The following is a 23,328-nucleotide window of genomic DNA, read 5'->3' on the forward strand; positions in this document are numbered from 1 at the left end:
GTTCTCTTCTCTCGGCTCTTTCTTTTTGTCGGAAGTCCATCTATAATCCGAACCAGACTAATAGAAAAAGGAGCCATAGATAGTATACGCACTCATGACTCATGCATGCATGTATAGTGGCATACTCCTCTCAAATGATATGGCTATCAAAAAATATTTCGAAATAATGCTAGCACGTACGATCTACAATATATACATCGATATGTACATACGATGTATACAAAGACAGCTCTACGCATTTACATAGGGCGTAGCACAGCTTCTCAGGTCAGGCGAGCCAAGAAGATGGGACGGCGAGGTCGAGGTTCAGGTCTAGGTTCAGACAAGTGGAGCGGTGGAGGTCACGGGCTCCTCGATCCCTCACCGGCGCGGCGGCCTCCTCAGTAGTCATGCTCGAGCCGTCAATGTCGCTGCTCGCGTCCGCCTCATCCTCCCCCGGGCCGCCGATGGACAGCGTCAGGTCACACACCGCCGCCGTCTGCTTCTTCTGACGCGTCTTGCAATCAGCGTGACACGGCCAGCCGATCGCCTGCAGTGACAAGTACAATAGTCAATACATTTCAGCGAGTATATATGGGAGTAATAGTTTGGCAGAATCTTGGGCCTGCCACCAAACAAACTAAGATAATTAACAAAAAAAGATTGAAGAGAACATACATATATACAAGCATGCATATGTATGATCGAATAATGGTAATTAATTGGAAGCTTTGCTTCCTCTGGATATGTTTATTCATTTTTAGTTGCATAAATAAAAACTGAGAATATTACCTTCTCTGTGGTGATTAGCATGCTCGAGTTCCATGGCGGGCGCTCTCTACTCTGCTCCCAACTTCTGAGAACTTCCTCGATGGACGGTCTGTACAACCAGCATGTTCGATCAGCATCTCAGTTATGCACATGCACGTTACTTTAAGAGCTGAATTAACACACTCGAATTGTTATACTCACATTTGGTAAGCACTGCAGGAATGGGAGGCTACGCCGACGGCCAGGCTATACGCCGACGGCCAAAAGTCGGGGCCGTCGGCGTATGGCCCGGCCAGGCCAGCCTGCCCTTTCGACACTCGGCGTAGCGCGGCCGTCGGCCCCGGCATATAGCCCCATTCCTGTAGTGAAGGCGGCGAGGTCGAGTGGTGGTGGGTGCCGCGACAGCGACGCACCTTACAAGAAGCGTTGCTCATGTCCGAAGCAGCTGCCTGGTTCCATTCTTTTGACTCATCATCGACGCATTGATCTTGATGACGATCCACAAACACGTTGGCCGGGGTGTCCGTGTTGTTACTGTTGTTGCTTGAGCTTGATCGGTGCATCTGTGGGATCACCAATTTTCGAAAGAGAAAGAAGGGCGTCATGCATGGTTTCTTGGATAAAGCTATATATGACTAATGCATATGAAAGACATATATATATATATATATATATATATATATATATTTTTTTTTTTTTTTTTTTTGAGAAACACAGTTCATTCACATATATATATATATATATATATATATATATATATATATATATATATATATATATATATATATATATATATATATATATATATATATATATATATATATATATATATATGTATGGCCTTTTGGTACACAATCTGCAATGTTTTTGCAACGTATAGGATAGTCCGTACCTGAAGATGGCTCTTGATGTGAGATATGCTGACTCCCTTCTCACCCATAAGCTGAAGAATTCGCTTCGGTGTTGCCTCTGCAAACAAGATTTTTGAAAGAGAATTTGCATGTCAACATCAGCTTAAATTTTCAAGAGAGAGTTTGATTTATGATAGCCAGATTTGGGATCGATGCATGTACGAACAATATTATGCTATATGTATATAATACTCCCCTCCATGCCACGAAACTTAATTATATAGTGCCTAGATACGTCTGAATTTAGATAAACTTCCAACATGTTTCATGGAACAGAGATAGTATAAAAGTTTTATCCAAAATTGGGATAAATGATACATTTTTTCGGCAAAACGACGGGCCAACTGCCATTCATTACCAAAACGACGCCGAGGAGAACAAAAGTACATCTAAGAGCCATACAAATAAGGGAGAAAAAATGGGCAAGATTAGAGTTTCCTATGTATAATACTATATTTTTTTTGTACTTCCTCCTATCTAAATTAGTTGACTCTACTTTGTCTAGATAGATCGGAGGGAGTATAGAAGAAGGAAGCTGACCATTACACGCCTTTGCATTGTAGTATTCAGAAAAGTTATTGGTCTCGTTTGGACCGTGTAAATCTCGATCCATCATGTAGAAAATAAATTTAGTTTTTTGTTGTGATGGAAAATGGTTAATTAGTTTGGCGAAGGAGATAGATCAGGGTGAAAACTTCTTACACTGAACCTATTGGCAACCCCATTTAGCAGATCTTTTCCTCTCCTACATATGCATATCTTTGATATCCAGTAATTTTGGACGGGAGAGGTCTTACACAGCGTTTGCACCAAAATTGTAGTGACGTCCTTAAACAACAAATTCCGTCTAATAAATGAGGAGCGAAGTTCATCATGCACAAATTCCGTCCAAAGGGCGTTGGTATCATTTGTTTACTTGCAGAAGGAAATTATCTTTTGTCTAAAAAGTTCTTCATCCTGCATGCGTATCACGTGGGGTTTTCTTTCTTTCCTCTTCCATGAACTTGAACTAGCTTGAAGTTGAACGAACTCCGGCCTAACCTACCACGCAACTAAACCAATACTGAATGGAGAAACGACCGACTTTAATCGATCCATACCGTGATTTTGAAGTTTGAACAGACTGCCAGCTGTCTAAATTCATGAAATCAAGTTTCATATCCACATGCAAATGTGCAATTAGCAGGCCGGCATGCATGTGATGAGAGAGAGAGCAGCTTTTTGTTTTGAGAGGGAGGGAGAGGTAGAGAGAGCAGCAAGAACTCACCATCTGGACCGCCGAGGCAGTCGACAGCCTCGATAAACTGCCGGTGCAGCTCCTCCGTCCACCGCATCCGTGGCTCGTCAGATCGGTTGTACTGCCGGACGCCTCTCCTTTCGAACCCTCTCATATTTTTCCTCTCTGCCTCACGGCCAAATGTCGGGGCCGTCGGCACAGAAGCGCTCGTCGACCGGCGACGGAGCTGACCGTCGGCACACAGTCACCGTCGGCACACTGCGTCTCTCCCGTAGTGCCTGCAGCTAGAGCTCGTCAATTCGATCTGATCCCAAGCCACACACACGACGATTGATGCAACTGCAGAATCAAGTAACTATATATGTAGAGGGAGAGAGAGAAAGAGAGCTTGGTTTGGCCAAACAATGATGAACTCGAAGCCGGTACTATAGTTTTTTGAAGTACTTGTTTGTTGACTACCGTGCACAAACGTGCTATATATATGCCCGATAGAATGTATGTGCTGGGAGAGAGCGAGAGAGATGTCTGACTTCTCTGACCTAGTCCAGTCAAACATGCTAACTTTGCTCTCAGAAAAGGTATGGACGTCTACCTAAGCTAGTGAACACAAGCTCAAATTCGAGAAAAAGTTGGTCTGTCCATGTTCATGAGACAGGCAAGCAACTAGTATAATAATTCATTCACATATAGGATATACTCCTTTATCACATATGCTGATATGCATCCAATCGATCCCTCAAGCTCTCACACTATTGATGGATGCATTTGTCTGGGTCTTCCGGCCTCGCAGTGACAGCTACCTATGTGAACAGTTCACCTGTTTGACAAAAGCCAAAAAAAAAAACGCTGTCCGTTCCGTGTGTGAATTTAACTTGTTCAACGTTGCAACATTCATAGTGTGTCACTCTCGGAATCGCTAGGTTTGTCAAACCTATTCAAGATTTAAAACTACTAGTATGTACAGCAACTTAATTACGTTGATGCATACGTATATATATAGTCTGCATAGACTTAGTTCAAAGATCGGAGGAGGATGAAGCTGAAATTTCTGTAGTCAATTCAACTCTTTTTTTTTCCGATATGGGAGCATCGCTCCGGCCTCTGCATCAATAGATGCTCCGGCCTCTGCATCAATAGATGCACACAGCCAAGAAAATTTCTGTAGTCAATTCAACTCTCTGGAATGCATGGATCTCCCCCAAGGAAATGGAAAACACACACATACATATTTGTGCTCTGGATTATTGTAGAAGAGGTAATAACACAAGACATACAACAACTTGTATGATGCGTGCAAATTAGTACAAGAACTTGAAAATTGAGATGAACTGGTACATAAACTTGTTACCGGTGTGCAAAACTAGTTCGAATCCCGCTGGTGGTTACACGTGGGCACTGTTATTTTTCAAATAACACCTATACAACTTTGTTTTTGAAATTGTGACCTCACACCCTGCATCAGGCACCAAATCCGTCATTACTTCGCCGCCGGGCCATACTGTCCTCACGGGGCTGCAATGCGCACCTCAAGACACGCGACTTATCTCGCCAGAGACGCCACACACGATAGGGGAGCTCGTCCCACTTGCCTACACCATGTGCTCATTGGGGAGCTCCAGGACTTGTGCAGTGGCATAAGCACCTCTCACTGTAGCCGGTTGCAGAAGAGGTACGCGTAGTGCTCATCGGAATGCATGTCCCATCCGGGCAGGTCCACGCTCAACGCGTCCATGTCGATCTGCGGTCTCAGTTCCCCCGCCGCCACAAGCCACGGGTCCACGTATGCGAGCCTTTGCATGCCGAGGCCGGCGAGCTTGCTGGAGGAGCACGGCTCGTCCTCCACGAGGATGTTTGCCGGTCGGATGTCTCCTTGCACCGTCGCTGTCCAGTGGTGGAGGAACGCCACAAACACAGGGGACACACACGCACGTAACATGATCGACGAAATGAACAAAAACAGAGGGTCAGAGGAGTGTCAGATGAGAACACATAACGTATGGATGCAGGTGAACGCGATGCCGGATATCCATGAGAAAACAAGCGAGTAGATAGCTGATACGTCTCCAACGTATCTATAATTTCTTATGTTCCATGCTAGTTTTATGACAATACCTACATGTTTTATTCATACTTTATATCGTTTTGATGCATTTTCCGGAACTAACCTATTAACAAGATGCCGAAGTGCCAGTTCATGTTTTCTGTTGTTTTTGGTTTCAGAAATCTTACACAGGAAATATTCTCGGAATTGGACGAAATTAATGCCCACGATCTTATATTTCACGGAAGCTTCCAGAGAGCCAGAGAGGGACCAGAGGGGAGCCCTGGGGGCCCCACCCCATATGGCGGCGCGGCCAAAGGGGGGGGGCGCGCCAGCCTATGGGGGGCCACCCCCTGGCTCCTCCGAGGCCGCCCTTCCGCCTATATATTCTCTCCGCCTCGAAAATCCTAGAAAGATAAGCCACGGGACGAGAAAAGTTACGCAGCCGCCGCCATCGCGAAGCCAAGTTCGGGGGACAGAAGTCTCTGTTCCGGCACGCCGCCGGGACGGGGAAGTGCCCCCGGAAGGCATCTCCATCGACACCACCGCCATCTTCATCGCCGTTGCTGTCTCCCATGATGAGGAGGGAGAAGTTCTCCCCCGAGGCTAAGGGCTGTACCGGTAGCTATGTGGTTCATCTCTCTCTCCCATGTGATCCTTATGTGATCATGAGCTTTGTATCACTATTAATCTATGTGCTACTCTAGTGATGTTATTAAAGTAGTCTATTCCTCATTCATGATGTAATGTGGACAGTGTGTGCATCATGTAGTACTTGGCGTAGGTTATGATTGTGATCTCTTGTAGATTATGAAGTTAACTATTACTATGCACTCTAGGGTTACTTTAATATGAACTCCGGAATTACTCTCCATGGTGTGACAGTGACAGTGTTTGCATCGTGTGTGATTCCTTTATGACGTTGTGGAGCTTGTTTACTCCGGCTTGAGGGTGCTCTCGTAGCCCTACACAATGAATGGTGTTTGTTATCCAACAATAGAGTCTTTGAAAGTAGCATAAGAGAAGAGAAGTTATTTAATTATGTGATCAATGTTGAGAGTGTCCACTAGTGAAAGTATGATCCCTAGGCCTTGTTTCCAAATACTGTAAACATCGCTTGTTTACTGTTTTACTGCATCTTTACTTCCTGCAATATTACCACCATCTATACCACCTGTGTTTTACTATCTCTTCGCCGAACTAGTGCACCTATACATCTGACAAGTGTATTAGGTGTGTTGGGGACACAAGAGACTTCTTGTATCTTAATTGCAGGGTTGCTTGAGAGGAATATCTTTGACCTCTACCTCCCTGAGTTCGATAAACCTTGGGTGGTTCACTTAAGGGAAACTTGCTGCTGTTCTACAAACCTCTGCTCTTGGAGGCCCAACACTGTCTACAAGCATAGAAGCGTGCATAGACATCAACAGCGTGTGCTCGCACTACTCTATCAAGTGCCAAGTATGCACGCGGAGACCCACTGAGGATACTATACCTCGCAATAGCAGCCTAAACCAGATGTTGCGCCGGTGTCTCGCGCGCCTGTCCCGTAGTGCAATAAGGTGCTATAGCTGTTGTCGCCGGTGACCCTGCCAGCATTAGCATGGTATACACTGTAGTAACATGATGATAAGTCGTGAGTTACGCGAGCGCAAAGCCGCGGACATGCGTACTCGTGGAGCCGTGATGGACGGTTCGCGTCAGAGCTGGCTAGCTACCGCCTGTCCAAGATCCATGGCCGGTCTAACTCCGCCAGTGATCCCCGCGTGCATCTAGGTAGACAGTGAAGACCAGCATCGCCGTCCCAGCTACTATCATCATGGTCCGGCGGCGGTCGGTGAGGTGCCCGGAGATGCGGCATCGGCACATGCACGTCGCGTGGATGGCGGAGGTAACAGGTCGAAGAAAAGAGAGTTTGGAAACCTTTAGAACTTTCCCAATTTTCTGTCAAACTCAAGGGCTTTTGTGCAAAGAAAGCAGTTCCACGTGTACGCGCTGAGACAATTTGGACCTGCTTTGCACCGAGAACAAGTTAGTGTACCAGGTCACCACAATTTTCAAGTTTGTGTACTACTTTGCACCTATCGCCCAAGTTGTTGTATGTGTGGTGCTATTACCTCATTGTAGAATTACAAGTGTCCGTTACTGGAATTTTACACTTCCACGAGAAAAGAAAAGCATGTGGAAATGGATATATATTCATTTAGAAAATTCGATTTTCAAGACCTACAAAGAGTTCAAGTTGATAACGAATTTGTTGCCTTGTTATTGATTGGGGAAAGGGATGTTTGGGTAGTAGCACAATTTTCACTTTCACGACCTAAATATGAATAGGTATAGAACCTACCTTGATAATATACGACTAGGTAAAGTCGTACAATTATGTCATTTGGATAGTTCCAAGGATCAGATCGATATACTAGTTACTATATGTCCTGCTAAAATTAATTTCTCCTCTCGCCCCATGGGAACTTTACATCGAAGAGTTTATACATGTGGCTGCCATTGAAACCTTGCAGGATAAAAACCCCCTATTAATTAGTCAAGGTAGCAGTTTGCGATTAACTATCAACATTACTGCAATTAGCTAGCTAGTGACGTCACCATCAAAGAAAGTAAAGCATTCTCTACGTATGGGAAATGAATTGTGGACTTTGGGACCACATTCTTAGGGAAAAAGATTTAAAAAGATTTTCATATTATGTCAATATCTACAGTGAAATCCAGATTCTTGGATGCATTCCCTCTTCAATCTAGATTATAGAAAGGGACAAGGACGCAGCCTTTTGAAATGCTTTCCCCAGCTAGCTAGACTTAGGGGGTGTTTGTTGTGGCTTTTTTTGGCTTTTGGCTTTGGCAAAAGCCACCAAAAGCACCTAAATAGGTGTTTTTTTTGGCTTTTGGATTTTGGAAGCTAAAAGAATATGATCTTTGTTTTTGGCTTCCAAAATCCAAAAGCTAAAAAAAGCACCTATTTAGGTGCTTTTGGTGGCTTTTGCCAAAGCCAAAAGCCAAAAAAAGCCACAACAACATTCAAGGGCCTTTTGCTAAGTACTATATACTACTGAAAGTTTTTTGGTAGTGTCCGGACTCGCTTCTTCCTTTCCATTCTCACGTTTTACTGTAAGAAATTGCTATTTATGTTGAACAATCAATGAAAAGGGGTAGCCCGGGTTGAGATAATCATTGAACATGTATGGAATTGTATTTTTCCACCCGGGTTGAGAAAAAAAATACAATACAGAAGTTTCTAATAAGTATGTAAACTCTCATGTTCATATTCCATGTCATAATATACATGGATATGCTTGCAACATCAAGGCGTAAAGTAAACATTTTAAATGTTTAATTAACCAACATAATTAATTGTGATTTGTAGACAACCAAATTTAATACATTTTCGATGTTGTATGTAATAGGAATCTATTACACTCTCATCCTCCCCCAAATACATGGGTACAAATTTATTTAAAAAACAATTTTTAAGTTTGACCAAATATATGGAAGGGGATATCAATAACTACAATATCAAATAAATACTTTATGAAAGTATATCTTGTGGTGCATCTCCTGATAGAAATATTGTTGTATACATAGTTAAACTTTTAGAAAGTATTGTCTTCCTGAGTTTATATGATATGTAGTTCGAGACCCTAGAAGTGAAAAGTTCGTTGTGAACACTTCATGCTTTAACCGTAGGACTCTCAAAACCCTAGAATAGAGGGGGGATACAGGTTAGAATGGCATGACCTCTTGAACCCTGCATTTTCTTCGATAAAAAGTATATATTAATATCAAAGGGATATCAATTACATCTAGCCTCTGCAACAACGTAGTGCCCTAATGATAGTACGGATATACACAACCAAAAAAGAAGAAGAGCTATATAAAATAAAAATCCCGCTACAGTGATCTGTTCTTTGTAGCAGCGAACCAAACACCACCAAAACAACACCAGAAATCCATCTTCTCCAAAAAAATATGACTCCAAGAAGGAAACAATGTAGAAGCACTGTCGTCGCCCTGATCATAGATCATAGGTTTTAATCTTGGAGAATATCCGCGCTCACAAAATAATGCCTTCAACAAAGTCATTGTCAGGCACAACCAATTAAGGCTAGACCTTGGATTTTCACCCTGCAAGTTTAGATTATGAAGTTCTCCTATGTTGTCGCCTCCACTTATCTTTACCGCTACTTCAAGTCACAAATCACCAAAGCAAATTCCTTATCACCACTACTTGAACTATCATTACTAGTCCTCTGAACTCGGCTTCGATGTCATTCTCCACGTCTGACTTTACCTTGGAACTAAAGACATGTTCCACGAAGGCAACAAACTGCAGAGCTTCGCGCTACTCCCTCCTGAACCAAATTTCTATGGAAAAAAATATGGGTGCACACCACCGATCGTTCCAACAATCTCCAGGCATAAGACGCCCAAGGGAGTTCGGCGGCGGAGTCTTCCGGAAATCGACACTCCGGCCAGATCAAGGAGGACAAGCATCAAGCATATCATTGTCTTGATGTGAGAGGTACTCTAGGACCACCTCCATTATTCAGTCAGAGCCAACATCCCCCACGCGATCGGTAGGCTGCAGAGAAGACGACGATCAAGGCCGCCGACGACCGCGCCGATCCCTTCCGACGACCACATGACGTCGGACACCATGGGAACGCGCCGCTCGAAACTCCTCATGCGATGCAGCCTTGCCCACCACCGTGAGACCTCCACGCCGCCGCTAGGCCCCTCGTCAAACCAACCACTTCCACAGCAACAATGCATGCGAAGGAACCCATGTCACTTTCAACCACAGACGTCGCTCTGAAGATCCAAGCACGTACACTCGCCTCCAGGGCAAAATGCAGAGTGTTTGTCTGGCCGAAGTAGAAGATGATCGCGTCGACGGCGTCCGCGCACATGTGCTCAGCCCTCGCGTGCATGTGTATGACATGCATCCAGCCCATGCACACATGTAAGGATGGCAATGGGTAGGGTATGGGTAGAGTAGAGCAATACCATACCTGGGTACAAACTTCTACCCATACACGTATCCATGGGTATAAAACTTTACCCATACCCATACCCGGTGGGTATCCGTACACATTGGATACCTGGTGGGTAGGTTAAATTGCACACTAGTCAATTACAATTTTATATTTATCGATAAAAAAATGATTAAAAAATTAATTATCTCAACTCAATAACAGGTAGTTGAGTATATAACAATTAACATAATATAAAAATTACATTCTCATATTCTAACTCATAAATCCAAGAAGTAAACGTGTGTCGCATAAGAAATTGACAATAAATGGGCAGGATATGGGTATACCCACGGGTACGAGGCTAGAGAATTTTTGTGTGTAAAGACCCCAAAGCTAGCTTCTTTTTCCTTTTTGCAAAGATAAAGAATCCAAAGTTTCCACAGCGACGCAATATATCACACGTACGCCAAACTTTCCACGTCTGCACCTACACACGCATGATGATGCTGCTGCTCCATGAGAATTTCAAGATCGGAGACTCCATCACGTGATACATGCATGTGTGCACGTATATATAGATACCTATTAAAACTCGGATTTCAAATATTCGAAGTCCAGACAATTTTGGTATGAACGATAGTAGGGGTTATCAGTGGACGTAACCTTTATCTAGAATTTTCACTCATTTGATCTCAATACACGATAGTATGAACGTAGACCATCATGGACGTACGGAAATAAATTGGGGAGAGCTGAGCGTCCCCCGGGGGATTAAATCTCCCGATCCCCCGGGTCCTCCGCTTGACACGTGTTCCTTTTTTCTTCCGCTTGAGTCCAGGTCCGTATGCACATGCACAGACAAATCCCGCAGGCTCTCAAATAAGACACTGCCTCGCATCATGAACTCGAGGCGATCCCCAACCCGCGAGAGCCTCGCTCGCCGGAGAGGACACCATTGGAGAGAACGCGGCATGAGAAGACATTGATTCATACTCGCCGACCACCGGCGGTAACACCGTCGACCAGTGCGGCCAACCGACGCCGGCAGCACCCGCTGCCACGACTAGCACTAGCAGCAACGTGCCTACTGCCGGCAGCAATTCTGGCAGCCTAAGCTCGCCGGCGTCGACTGCGCTTGTAGCACCGCCACCGGCCGGACGTAGCAGCGCCGCTGGCAGGACGTAGCAGGCGCCGCCGCCGCTTGAAGCAGAGCCGTCGGCCGGCCTTTGCTAGTAGCGTCGCTGGCGGGATGCAGTAGACGCCGCCGCTTGCAGCAGAGCCAGCGGCTGGAAGTAGCAGCGCCGCCGACGGGACGTAGCAGGTGCCGCCGACGGTTGTAGCAGAGCCGCCGGCCGAAAGTAGCAGGCACCGCTGCTAGTTGCAGCAGAGCCGCCGGCGGAAAGTAGCAGGCGCCGCCGCCGCTTGCAGCAGAGCCGTCGGCCGGCCTTTGCTAGTAGCGCCGCCGGCGGGATGCAGTAGACAGTAGACGCCGCCGCTTGCAGCAGAGCCAGCGGCTGGAAGTAGCAGCGCCGCCGCCTTCAGTAGCACCGCCGCCGACGGGACGTAGCAGGTGCCGCCGCCGGTTGTAGCAGAGCCTCCGGCCGAAAGTAGCAGCACCGCTGCCGCCAGCAGAGCCGCCGGCGAGTAGCAGCGCCGCCGCCGTTGCAAAGAGAGCCGCCAGCCGAAAGTAGCAGGCGCTGTCGCCGGTTGCAGCAGGCCGCTGGGCGCCGGCGGGACGCAGCAGACGCCACCGCCGCTTGGAGCAGAACCAGCAGCCGGACGTAGGAGCGCCACCGCCTTCGGTAGAATCGCCGCAGGCCGAACGTAGCAGTCGTCGCCGCCCATGTCTTTGCAGTTCCCGTAGCCCGCGACGCCGGCGAACGGAGGCGATGAACTTGGCCATGCGGGGCTTCCTGCATCTGAAGCTCGAAGCAGATAGTAACGGAGGCGGGGAACCGTGAGGAGCCGAGCGTGCCTAGGATGGGCCAAATCGACGGCGGCGGCAAGAATAGAGGCGTCGGTGAGCGTGTCTCGTCTGGGAGAAAAGAGAGGAACGAGAAGACGAGAGATTGATGAGGAGATAAGATTTGAGTGGGCCCCACGATGTGTGTTTTCCGTTTCTATCCAGCTGTAGGACGCGTGGACCACAACGCACCGCGTGCCTGGCAGCCTGGCAGGACCCGGAGGATTTGATCAGTAATCGTCCGGGGGAACACCAGCTTTTCCCAAATAAATTACATGTTCTGTTTTTCAAAGGCACATTGCGACAGTTACCTCAGAGAGCAATAATCTATTGCCTCAGATCCTCTGCCAGTCGTTTTTCCAACCTGATAAACGTCAAAGCCCTGTCTGAACATTTCAGAAGAATTGGAAATGTCAACCAGACGTACACCCGAAGTTAGTGTTGAAAGTTTTTCCTTCACCCCATGCGCCCATCGTGTCGCCATGTCGAGCTTTTCTCTTCACTTCCATGGTATGGAATGTCAAACGAACACCCGATCCCTAGAAATGCTTGTTAATATGGAGTTGGAATCTTTGTCTTCCTGTTCGGACGTTCGGTTACTAGTCCATGCAAATTTCAAAAATGTTAGTCGTCCATGCATATTTGCGTGTATGAATGGACACCATGATGCTAGTAGGAGTGCATTGGTGGTTATGCATGAAAAAATAGATCTCGCCCAATTCAGAGTTATAAGTAGGTCTTGATGCTGGTTTAGCGGTAGTGTGTATTAGGTCGATGGTCGGGTTAGCCCGTAGGCAGGTTCAGTGGTGGACCCAAGATTTCCATCAAGCCTGAACGCATTGTAAGCGCGGCCACATTTTTATCCAAATTTTCATTAAAATAGGCTGCGCCGTCGGCCAGAAACTTGGATGCGTACCCGGGTTTAGAGACAGTTGGGTCCGCCTATGGGCAGGTTTGTTTTGCATGGTACACCGGATTTTTCTCTAATTTTCTTTGTGCTGGTAAATTCTTGTATACAATAGCGGGAAGCGTGGCAGGCTGCCCGGGTCAGGAGGGATCCTAGGTGGATCCAACATGCGTATAGAGGACAAGCCGTCAGGCTTGATAGGAACAATTAATGGAGGAGTAAATGATATTTTTCTATTTTTTTTATTTGACACAATACATTTGATTATCCCACTCAACTCTGTTCAAGGCTCATTTAGTCCCCTCTAAATCTTTTACTTTTTGCGGCGCTCCCACAAAAATCGTGTTGAATCTCCGCCTTGGTGGTTATCCATGATAAACATAGATCTTGCTAATTTTTGAGTGATGGGTGATGTTGATGGTCTCGCTTTTGATGGTCTCGTTGTTGGTTTAATGTTAGTGCGTGTTTGGTTGGTGGTGCGGCATGTTGGCTATGTTGGTTTGCATGATTTGCATATGAGCGTATATGTTTACAACGATTTTACCTGCAATAAAAAAAATTGTCTCGTAAAATCCGAGTAGAGGTCAAGTCTCGGGCCTTAGAGGAGTTGTGGAGGAGCTTAGTTAAGTCCTTCGTCCCAGCCATTTTCATTCATTTAAACAAAACATAATATTTGATGCTATTGGGTTAAACTTGACATAACACGATGGCTTGAATCTCTCTCAAAGTCCACTCTGACGAGTCAGGCTAAATATTTAGTAGATTGTTCGGTGTGCGTGAATAGCTGTAGAAGCATGATAGTCAATACTATGCACACGAAAAATATGTTGAATTAGCTTGTGATCAACCAGAAATCCACTTTGGCTAAAAAGGTGTAGAAACCGGCAAAACGATGTTGATCACGGACAGTTTAGGCTCCTATGTCTAGAGGCACCTATTATGGAAAATACATTATAAATCAATTTGAAAAATGAAAAAATTTGTTGGGCGTACATCTAGACATTCTATGTCACGGAATTTTTGTTTGAAACGAACATGTTTTATGGGCTATGGAAAAAAGACAAAAACATTTCTTGTGGAAAGCTATTTTACAGCACCGAAAATTGTCTTTAATAGACAGGCTAGAAAACATGATTCTTATATCGGGAAACTTAGTGTGCGAACATAAGATGCCTAGAAGTAGATCCGATGTTTTTTTCAAAAAAATTAGACATTTCAAAATATGAGCTTAAGGTTGTGGGTGCATCTCGTAAAGACTATGAGAACATAAAGATGATGAAGATGACGGTGAAAATTGAAATAAAGGTTTCACCGTGGATAGAGTTTGTCCGATCCACACGTAGTATCTTTGCTTATTTTCAAAGAGGCGGTGCCTAGCTCAGTTTGCAGCCACAACTTTACGCGTGAGTTCGTCGCCGGAATCTGCAGGAAATCCTCGCGGCCATGGACAAGTCGGCGTCGGGGTAAACATTTTTCTCGTGGAGACTACAACAACAGTGTTCTTCGTTCCCATCGCCGACTTCTCGCGCAGCCGATCCAGGCTGGTCAAATCACGCCACGTCCTTATCGCACGGTACAGTTCGCGATCGCGACCGTCGGAAGGTGCCTGCGAGCCCAAACCAAGAGCATCTCCAGTCGCGTCCCCAAATTACGTCGGATTAAGCGTTTGGGGGTTTGTGCCGCGTTGAAGGACGTCGCTCCCCAGTCGCGTCCCTCAAACAAAATTTCGGAAATTTTAAACTTAAGCGAGATTCGATTAGATTCATCTAAACTTAGCCTATATTACATATATTCGAACGAAATTTGACTAAATTTAAACTAAACCTAATCTAGAAGTACTTGCGGCGGCCGAATGTGTCGTAGTACTGGTGGAAGTTCTACATGTCGTCGGTGACGACCTCCTTCTTAACGCGCTCGTCGGACTCGTCGACGGGCTCGTCCTTCACCAAGCCGCTTGGTCCTGCCTCACCGTCGTCGGTGAGGTCCACGAGTGGCTTGCCGGAGTCGCGGATGGACATGCCGATCGCCATGTCGAGGTCGCCCCTCCAGGCGTCCTTGTCGTTCATCGACACCAAGCACGCCACCCGCAGCCCTGGGCAGTCCTCGGGGTCGTCGCTGCTGGCGATGAGCCGCTACTGCCGCTCGTACTCCGCCAGCCGCGCCGCCTTCACCGCTTCCTTCGGCTCCTCCTTCACCTCCGGCTTCGGGATGAGGAGGGCGCCGCCACGCCTATCTTGCGGCCGCCGGCTGCCGTTGCCGCCACGCCTCGTGTTGACGGGCGTCGCCGGCTCCTCCTTCACCTCGCGTTTGGGGACGGTGTAGGGCGCCGAGCGGTATGATGAGGACGGCGTCGATCGGGGCAGTCCTGAGGAAGAAGAGTTCGAGGAGGACGAGTACGTGGTCCTCCTCGGCTGCCATTGCGGTGGTCCTCCTCGAGGAGACGGTGGCGGTGACGGTGGCGTCTCCAACCTTGGAGCGCCGTTGCAGATGCCGCGGATGACGCTGTCGAGGGTGCGCCCCGGAACGCCCCAGAACAGGGCGCGGCCGTCCTTGTTCCAGCTGTTGGGCCCGCCAACGAGGCCGGTGGTGCTGTGCATCTCGACGTCGTAGTTGGCCTTGAAGTACGTCACGCACCAGCCGTCGTTGTCCTTGGCCGCCCATGTCGGATCCGCCCGCTCCTCGGCGGTGAGTTGAGCCCGCCGGGCCTTGATGCCGTCCCTCCATTGCTCTGTGCCCGGCTTCGGCGGCGGCGGGACGCCAATGCCGTTCACGGCCATCTTCCAGCCGCCGCTGCTTGGCAGCCGCATGTCCGGCGGGACTGGATATCGAGCGTGGTACAGCGCCTACACCTCCGGCACGGTTAGGCTGCCGCGGTGAGAGATTGGGACGAACCGCAGGGCGTCTTAATGTACAACGGCGGCAGCGGGTGGTTGCACGCAATAACGCCGGCGCGGACGGCCATGCGGCCATGCACGATGAGACGCATCCCTGCGTCGCCTGGGAAACCAGGGACGCCATTAACGTTGCTTGACCAAAGATAGGCGACGGGGTTTTAGGCTTTCGAGCCGCTGACACGTCAGGCCCGCGTCGCTTCGCCTCGCTTTTCGTTGTGTCCGGCGTGCCCGGTGCGTCCCATGTGGGACGGAGACGGGCTCGGGGCGCAGGACACCGTATCGGACCGCGCCGAACAAAAATCAGCTTTGGGGGACACGGATGGAACGGTTTTTTTGTCCGGCGCGCCCCAAATCTGTTTGGGGACGCTTTGGGGACGCCATCTATAAGAGCATCTCCAGCAGGCGCGCTATATCGCGGCGCGCTAAACCTCAGATTCTGCGCGCTGTAAACCGTTGCCGCGCGCCGGAGCGATTTCTCCCCCGCCGGGTGCGCCATTTTGCAGCGCGCGTTGGCGCGGTAAAATAGCACCTCCGCCCGACGCGCCATTTTGCAGCGCGCGGGTGATGTCTACGGGTGCTTCTATTCTTGTAGACAGTGTTGGGCCTCCAAGAGCAGAGGTTTGTAGAACAGCAGCAAGTTTCCCTTAAGTGGATCACCCAAGGTTTATCGAACTCAGGGAGGAAGAGGTCAAAGATATCCCTCTCAAGCAACCCTGCAATCACGATACAAGAAGTCTCTTGTGTCCCCAACACACCTAATACACTTGTCAGATGTATAGGTGCACTAGTTCGGCGAAGAGATAGTGAAATACAAGTGGTATGAATGAATATGAGCAGTAGTAACGACGCCAGAAAAGTGCTTGCTGGCGTGCAGTTGATGGTAGTAATATTGCAGGAAGTAAAGATGCAGTAAAACAGTAAACAAGCGATGATTGCAGTATTCGGAAACAAGGCCTATGGATCATACTTTCACTAGTGGACACTCTCAACATTGATCACATAAATAAATAAGTTCTCTTCCCTTGTGCTACATATACTCTTGTTTGATAATGAACACCATTCGTTGTGTAGGGCTACAAGAGCACCTCAATGCCGGAGTTAACAAGCTCCACAACATTCGACATTCATATTTAAGTAACCTTTAGAGCATAATAGATCTTTGCAATTTAAACCGAGTACTAACATAGCATACACACTGTCACCTTTACACTATGAAGGGGGAATAAATCACATCAATACTATCATAGTAATAATTAACTCCATAACCTACAAGAGATTATGATCATAACATACGCCAAGTACTACACGATGCACACACTGTCACCATTACACCGTGAAGGAGGAATAGACTACTTTAATAACATCACAAGAGTAGCACATATATATATATACTATACTTATTTGGTAACAAACATCTTTTTTCTCATAATTTTGGATTTTTTTTTGAGTTAACATGGAGTTGACACGTGTGTTAATTCGCACAGTATTTTTTCGTGTACATTTTGGGTGTTCCCTTAGAATTTCCATGCTACCTTTTCTAATGTTTTTCTTTGTTCCCTGGGTGGATGTAGTTACTTTTGGTGTGCCCAAAGTCTTGGGCTTTGTGTGACCGTACGGTCAAAGCGGTGCCCATTCCAGAGATCACACAGTCCTATCTCTCCCATCTTTTGTCTCATCTTCTCTCTTCCTCCACACCGTCCCCGCCATCCTTCCCGGCCCAGCACCTATTTGGCATCTCAGCGCGATCTGGGCGACAGGAGGCCGTCACACCGGCAAGGAAGGCCGGCCACCACATCGGAGAGTTGCGCAAGCAGGCCGAGCCGTCGAGGACATCGCGCCGGCAACCGAGGTTAGGCTCCACGGCGGAGGAGGCCGGTGCGGTGCCAGGTCGTGCCGGCGAGCAACAGGTCTGAGCTGCCGGAACATTGGCGACGGCGGCGGCGTTTCATACAGGAGCAGAGGGAGAGGGGCTAGGGTTGTCGAACAGCTGCTGTACCAAGCCGCAGCTCCCGTGTTTAGCTGCGGCATTTTACGGGCGCACCACGGTGCGGGCTCAAGGGCCGGCCTCTCCCCCACGGAGCCGCGACTCCTGCGTACAGGCGCGCGAAGGCGGGGCTCACGGGCATGGACACGCTCGACCTCTCGAGCAGAGGCGACGGTGATTTGAGGTCGCGGCGATTGCGGCGCGAGACGACGGCGGCTAAGGCACGGGACAACTTCGTGTGGCAGGTGAATCCTTTTCCATAACTCCTCTAGCCTCTCTCTAAAACATCTCTAATGTGGCGACCGCACCCTAGAGCGCCCCCCAATCCAGCAGAGGAGGCGGCGACCTCTGCCATAGAGCGCCCCACTTCGGTGGCATCCGAGGCAGAGGCGATGAGCACGAGGCGGGGATCGAGGTGGAGGCGGATATGCAGGAGGAAGAGGAGGAGGAACCGGATATGGAGGAGGAGGAGGCCGAGGGGGATGGGAAGCACGGCGGCAAAGCGGAGGCCGTCCTGCAAGGTCTGCGGTAGGCGTACTATTGTTCTTCACACATGGGGTGCCGCCTTCCTCTGCGGCAGCTGCAGTCCATGTTCCCCTCCCTGAGATCTGGCTACTTCCCTCCCTGTATGGCGGCCACCTCATGCCTCATGGACGATGGCACCAGCGAACTTAGTAGTTCTGGTTCGTTTTCCTTGCCTACTCGCCCCTCAGATTGAGTTGTTAGCAATTCATGCACCTTGGTCTTGCATCAAACATTAAGATAGATGGCTGTGTACGGCTATGAGGCAAAACAAGCTGATTAGTAATGGAAAGGTACATCCCAATTTGCGAACAAAATAAATTGATAATACCATCGCTGAATACATGATAATTTTGCTTAATATCGTGCTCTACACTCAAATCACCTAATGTATCATCTGAATTACTTTGTTCAGTTATCTGTAGCTCAACTATTGTAGGCCTAATTTACAGGAAGCAAAAGAAAAAAAAAACTAATTAGTTTGGTGCGGATTTTGCTTTCATAGATACCCAACTAGATGTAAAGAATGCCAACAGATTGATGCACTACTCTGCAACATGCATCTCCCAACCTCTCATCCTTGGAAACTATTTTGTTGCCTTATGAATCCGTTCATAATGTGTTGTATGGTATTTAAAATCCCAGTTTGGAATAACTTAATTTCAAAGTGTTCTCTTGATTCTCTTGCCGGAATCTTTGCAGAGGGCTAGCTATGTAGGATGTTGTAGGCTCTACAACAAAGTGCAATGTTCCCATATCATCAGTACTTATGTGTACTGCCTTGGCCTGATGGGGGTGGCGTTGGTGTTCTGCTTTTTGTGCTTCAGGTTGGTTATAGCTCCTCTAATATATCTTGGTGTTGGTGCTATCTTTTTGCTCCAGTCAGAATATAAATAGGTGCTTAGTAGTTCGTATCCACTATGGTACCTAATTTAATGGTTTCTTAGAGAGGTACTTAATCATGTAGATCATTCCCAAACTAGAGAACGTTCAGTTTTATTTTTTCTCATTTTGGACATCACAACAGAAAATGTTCGTGCCTAATTTCAGAAAATGTTGAGTAGCTCCTCTACTTTTTTTAGAGCTTGAAGTAAAAAAACAGACCACTGTTCTTGAATTTGAAAAGTGTACTCAGCACTGGGAATCTGATAATCCTACTTTTATGTCTGTTGTCATTGAGTAAAGGCATGACCGTTGCTGTTTTAGGCAACAAGTAATACGTTTTGCTGGAAAGCACATATACAAAATATGTTGAGTGAATGATAGCTCTTGAAGCTTGCTTCCTTTCGGTGGAAAACTGCGGTTTTATGAGGTGATTTTAAGCAACTATTTCCAGTTGTTAAAGGAGGTAGCAGGGATGAGATAATTGATTTATTACTTATTAAATCGCTACTGTGGAAGCATGTTACTGTGCTTCGGCGTGCTTGGCCAATTTGCTCAGAAACGGTGGCTCTGTAAGCTAATTGTTGGTTTGCCTAGACCGTGTTGTATATCTGCAAATTTTTTGGTTATTAAAAGGAAAAATATATTTTCTTTTGATGTGTGTTCCCTGCTTGCAGTTGTATCACGCAATCTTTGATTTGCTACTTTTACCATTGCCCTTATTTCTTCATTTTGGTTGACGGTCCCTAATCTCCTGCAAAATGAAGAAAAAATGTGACCGTGGTCACTCACCAATCAGACACTTTTGCTGGTGGAGTAAGTTCAGTTACAGAGTTTGATATGTCCCTTATATTTATATACTTTTATTGATGAAATTATATCTGCTGACACAAAGCCACTCTTTGACAGTACATCGCGAGACTGCTACTACAGGGTCAGCGAGTTTTGAGGGCCATGACTCTTCTCAAGGAAAAAGTATTGAAGGGCATAGTGCTAAGGCGGACGGAAATATGCTGAGATGTAGATCTTGCTCTTCCACCAAAGGTTGTAAGTGTTATATACTTGATAAATTTAATAAATCCTCTTTCTACCAGTTGCAAGAAGATTTTTACACCTGAGGTGACATTGAGTCGGGATATACATGCTGAATTTAATGGCTCCTCTTCCCACCAGTTGCACAGGAAGTTTAATTTGTACAGTACATCTTAGGTGAAACTCTATTGATAAAAATGAAATGGAATTTTATGTGGCATTGTATTCTCAGAGTTGCACTCACTTTGATTTGTAAGTCCTCCCAACCTGCTTATGTAGTGATACCATATGGATTATTTCGTAGACATCATTTGGTTATTTTCTTGATTCTGCAAAAGTTCGAAAACAAGTTTCTTCTGAACAATAACCTTTTCTTTCAAAGCTTCTAACAGATTTACCTCTATCAAAGGGCGGCCAACCCAGCGCACTCACCAAAAAAGCAAGCACTAGCCGTTTTGTAGACCCAGTGTAGTGGCCTTAAGGTCCATACCGAGTTTTTGCATGTCTCCGCGTTTTGTAGATCCCGTGTAATGTCCTTAAGGTTCATACTGAGTTTGTGCATGTCTCCGCTTGATCTGAATGTCACTCTTCTTCTATCATCAGAGTATTGCTAGCTATTCAAAGAAATGCAACCATTTGTTTTTGTAGTTGAAAATTTGGGACCATATTTGTCTCTTTCGAAGGCCATTCATATTTTATCATCAATTCTTCAATTAGTTACAAAGATGTATTTTTCTATGATTTAACCATTCAGATCTACAATGCTGAATCTGCCAAAGAAACTAGAGTTGACAGGACCATAGCTTCGAGAGATTCAAGACCATCAGAAAATCAAATAGATGGGCCAATTCGATCCTTTGGTTCTTATCCTCTTTGTCTCTATTGCAAAAGTGCTATTTTGTTACTCTTGAATTTACTTAGCGTGATTATAAACAATCTACCAATGAGAGATAGAGAAACTTTTCTTTCCCTTCTCAAGTAAGGTGATTACAAATAATATCATAGGAGTTACAAATAATGTCACATGAGAACCTAATAGCCAACATATACATAGAGGAATCCAAATGACATGGTTTCCTTTATTTTGCACGCATGCTTCTTACTTGTGTTGGCAGTACATAGTTTAGAGTCTGACTAGACTTCACTGCTCTATTAAATGATGTCTCTCGGATTCTAGAGTAATTAACTTGCAATCTCTCACACACCAAGTTTGGGTGATATCAACGCACTAGAATGACTTTTCAAGTAGTTTGTTGCTGCATATTAATTTTGATAAAATTAAGGTGTTACATTTCTTTGCAAATAAGCCGGTACAGAAAACAACTGTGTAACTTTGCGATAATTAACGATGAATAATTGCATAGTCACTACATACTTTGCAGACTTTAGTAAGTCAGTACGACTATGTACCTTTTTTTATTCCCACACCAAATAGTGATATATACTAAATGCATGATGGCACTCTCTTCAACTAAAAACCTGATTGCTCTGCTTCTTTAATTTGTTGGTACGCCACCGCAGATAAGAAATGATTTCTTGGGTTTTTAGCATTCTAGGGAAGTTTAAATTAAGTTTGCATGTTCAGGGAGCTATCAGGTCGCAAGGCCAAAAACAACCTGTTATTTTAATTTTCCTTGGTGCTCACGAAGAAATTCAGTGGTCTTCATGCACTAATCAGTGTCTCAAACATATTGTGCTAATGAAAACATGAATGGAAATAAAATTACTCTTAATGCAGAAGAAGCCAGCCATTTCATCGAAGAGTGAAATTTTGGGAAAGAATATCACGTAAATGCATGAATGATGTTGGGGTACTGACATTTCATGCAACACATGTACATGGAACAATGTATTAGGTAAACGCTGTATGGATGCATTTCCCATAGCTTTGAGAAGGCAAAGATCCTCTCCTTGCTTGAAAATTACTGGTATGTTAGTTATATCTCAGTATTATCCACTGACGAAGTTATGTTGTTGATTTTCAGATGGTATTCGAGCCGTACTTTCTTTGGGTTATAGAGCCATTGCCATCACACGGGTCCTCGATGCCACTGATTGGGCGAGAACCGAGAAGCTTACCGCGGCGAAGAGTGCTGGCTTCGCCGACGGTGAAAATGTTGACCACCTTACAAAGGAAACAATAGTCCTCCCAGTCAGTCACCCTTGGTCAAGGGAAAGGAGATCATTGTTCTTTCTTCTGACGATGAAGACTACTACTGGGAAAGCTGGGTCTAACGACTAGAAGGGCACAAGGAAAATGATTATATGTATATATCATGTAGTCTGGTATCGTTCCTTACAGCTGCGCTTTCAGGATCTATTTCGTGCAGGCAAAATCGGACAACTTGGTCGTATAACAATGACTTACACTTAAGTTATTGCGATGGCAGTCAGACCGGCCACATTTGATAGTTGGCTCCAAAGCATACATATAATGGATTGCCTCTACTTAGGCGTTTCCTAAAATACATTTTGTCTGTAAATAATGTGTTCTCTAATCAGTCTGTACTGTTTGACCGCCATTGTTCGGGGATAATGATGGAACACATTGGTGATTGCATCACTAGGTACTGAGTCTTGCTGAAGACCAGGTTAGCTTACTGATCTATGCGGTCTGCTTTCGACCAATTGCTGAATCATAGACCATATAAGCCTTAAAACTGTAGAAGTGCAGGTGCATGCGTATGGGACAAGCAACATCAACTGCTTAATCTACCATTGAACTATAGGTTTTGACTCATATTTGCGTGTACCAGAAATATTTATGAAATTTCCCTACATAGCACTACTATGCAAGTATTGTAACGTTGAGTATACTTTTACCGGCGCGGCGTGCCGCTGCGCCAATTTTGCTAGTAGACTAATAGTGATACAAAACTCATATGAATCTCAATCATGTAAGGCAGCTCATGAGATCATTGTATTGAAGTACATAGGAGAGAGATTAACCACATAGCTACCGGTACAGCCCTTAGCCTCGATGGAGAACTACTCCCTCCTCATGGGAGACAGCAGCGTTGATGAAGATGGTGGTGGTGTCGATGGAGAAGCCTTCCGGGGGCACTTCCCCGTCCCGGCGGCGTGCCGGAACAGAGACTCCTGTCCCCCAGATCTTGGCTTCGCGATGGCGGCGGCTCTGGAAGGTTTCTCGTACCGTGGCTTTTCCGTCTCGAAGATTTAGGTCAGGGAGCTTTAAATAGGCGAAGAGGCGGAGTCG

The 23,328-nt window shown here is 46.2% G+C and overlaps 1 protein-coding gene and 2 long non-coding RNA genes across 3 annotated transcripts; 2 read left to right on the forward strand and 1 right to left on the reverse strand.

The window, feature by feature from the left end:
• Positions 1-106: 106 nt before the first annotated feature.
• Positions 107-3,354, reverse strand: LOC127312019 (myb family transcription factor MPH1). Its single transcript, XM_051342501.2, has 5 exons — positions 2,929-3,354; positions 1,643-1,719; positions 952-1,313; positions 772-859; positions 107-529 (listed from the first exon to the last, which is right to left on the reverse strand). The coding sequence occupies exons 1-5, from the start codon at positions 3,050-3,052 to the stop codon at positions 269-271; spliced, it is 912 nt and encodes a 303-aa protein (XP_051198461.1). The 5' UTR covers positions 3,053-3,354; the 3' UTR covers positions 107-268.
• A 14,515-nt stretch (positions 3,355-17,869) lies between these two features.
• LOC127312018 (uncharacterized) lies at positions 17,870-19,920 on the forward strand. Its single transcript, XR_011749573.1, has 3 exons — positions 17,870-18,358; positions 18,900-19,024; positions 19,404-19,920. It is a non-coding gene; the product is annotated as an uncharacterized lncRNA (long non-coding RNA).
• A 107-nt stretch (positions 19,921-20,027) lies between these two features.
• On the forward strand, positions 20,028-22,671 carry LOC127312017 (uncharacterized). Its single transcript, XR_007858084.2, has 2 exons — positions 20,028-20,123; positions 21,850-22,671. It is a non-coding gene; the product is annotated as an uncharacterized lncRNA (long non-coding RNA).
• Positions 22,672-23,328: the final 657 nt, after the last annotated feature.

Source organism: Lolium perenne, chromosome 7, assembly GCF_019359855.2.
Source record: "Lolium perenne isolate Kyuss_39 chromosome 7, Kyuss_2.0, whole genome shotgun sequence".
NCBI lineage: Eukaryota > Viridiplantae > Streptophyta > Magnoliopsida > Poales > Poaceae > Lolium > Lolium perenne.

Excerpts from the sequence above, each read along its gene's own strand:
- LOC127312019 (XM_051342501.2), bottom strand. The coding sequence starts at position 3,052 with ATGAGAGGGTTCGAAAGGAGAGGCGTCCGGCAGTACAACCGATCTGAC. Across the intron at positions 1,720-2,928 it reads CTGCCTCGGCGGTCCAGATG|AGGCAACACCGAAGCGAATT; the intron begins GTGAGTTCTTGC and ends TCTTGTTTGCAG. Across the intron at positions 530-771 it reads TGCTAATCACCACAGAGAAG|GCGATCGGCTGGCCGTGTCA; the intron begins GTAATATTCTCA and ends TTGTCACTGCAG.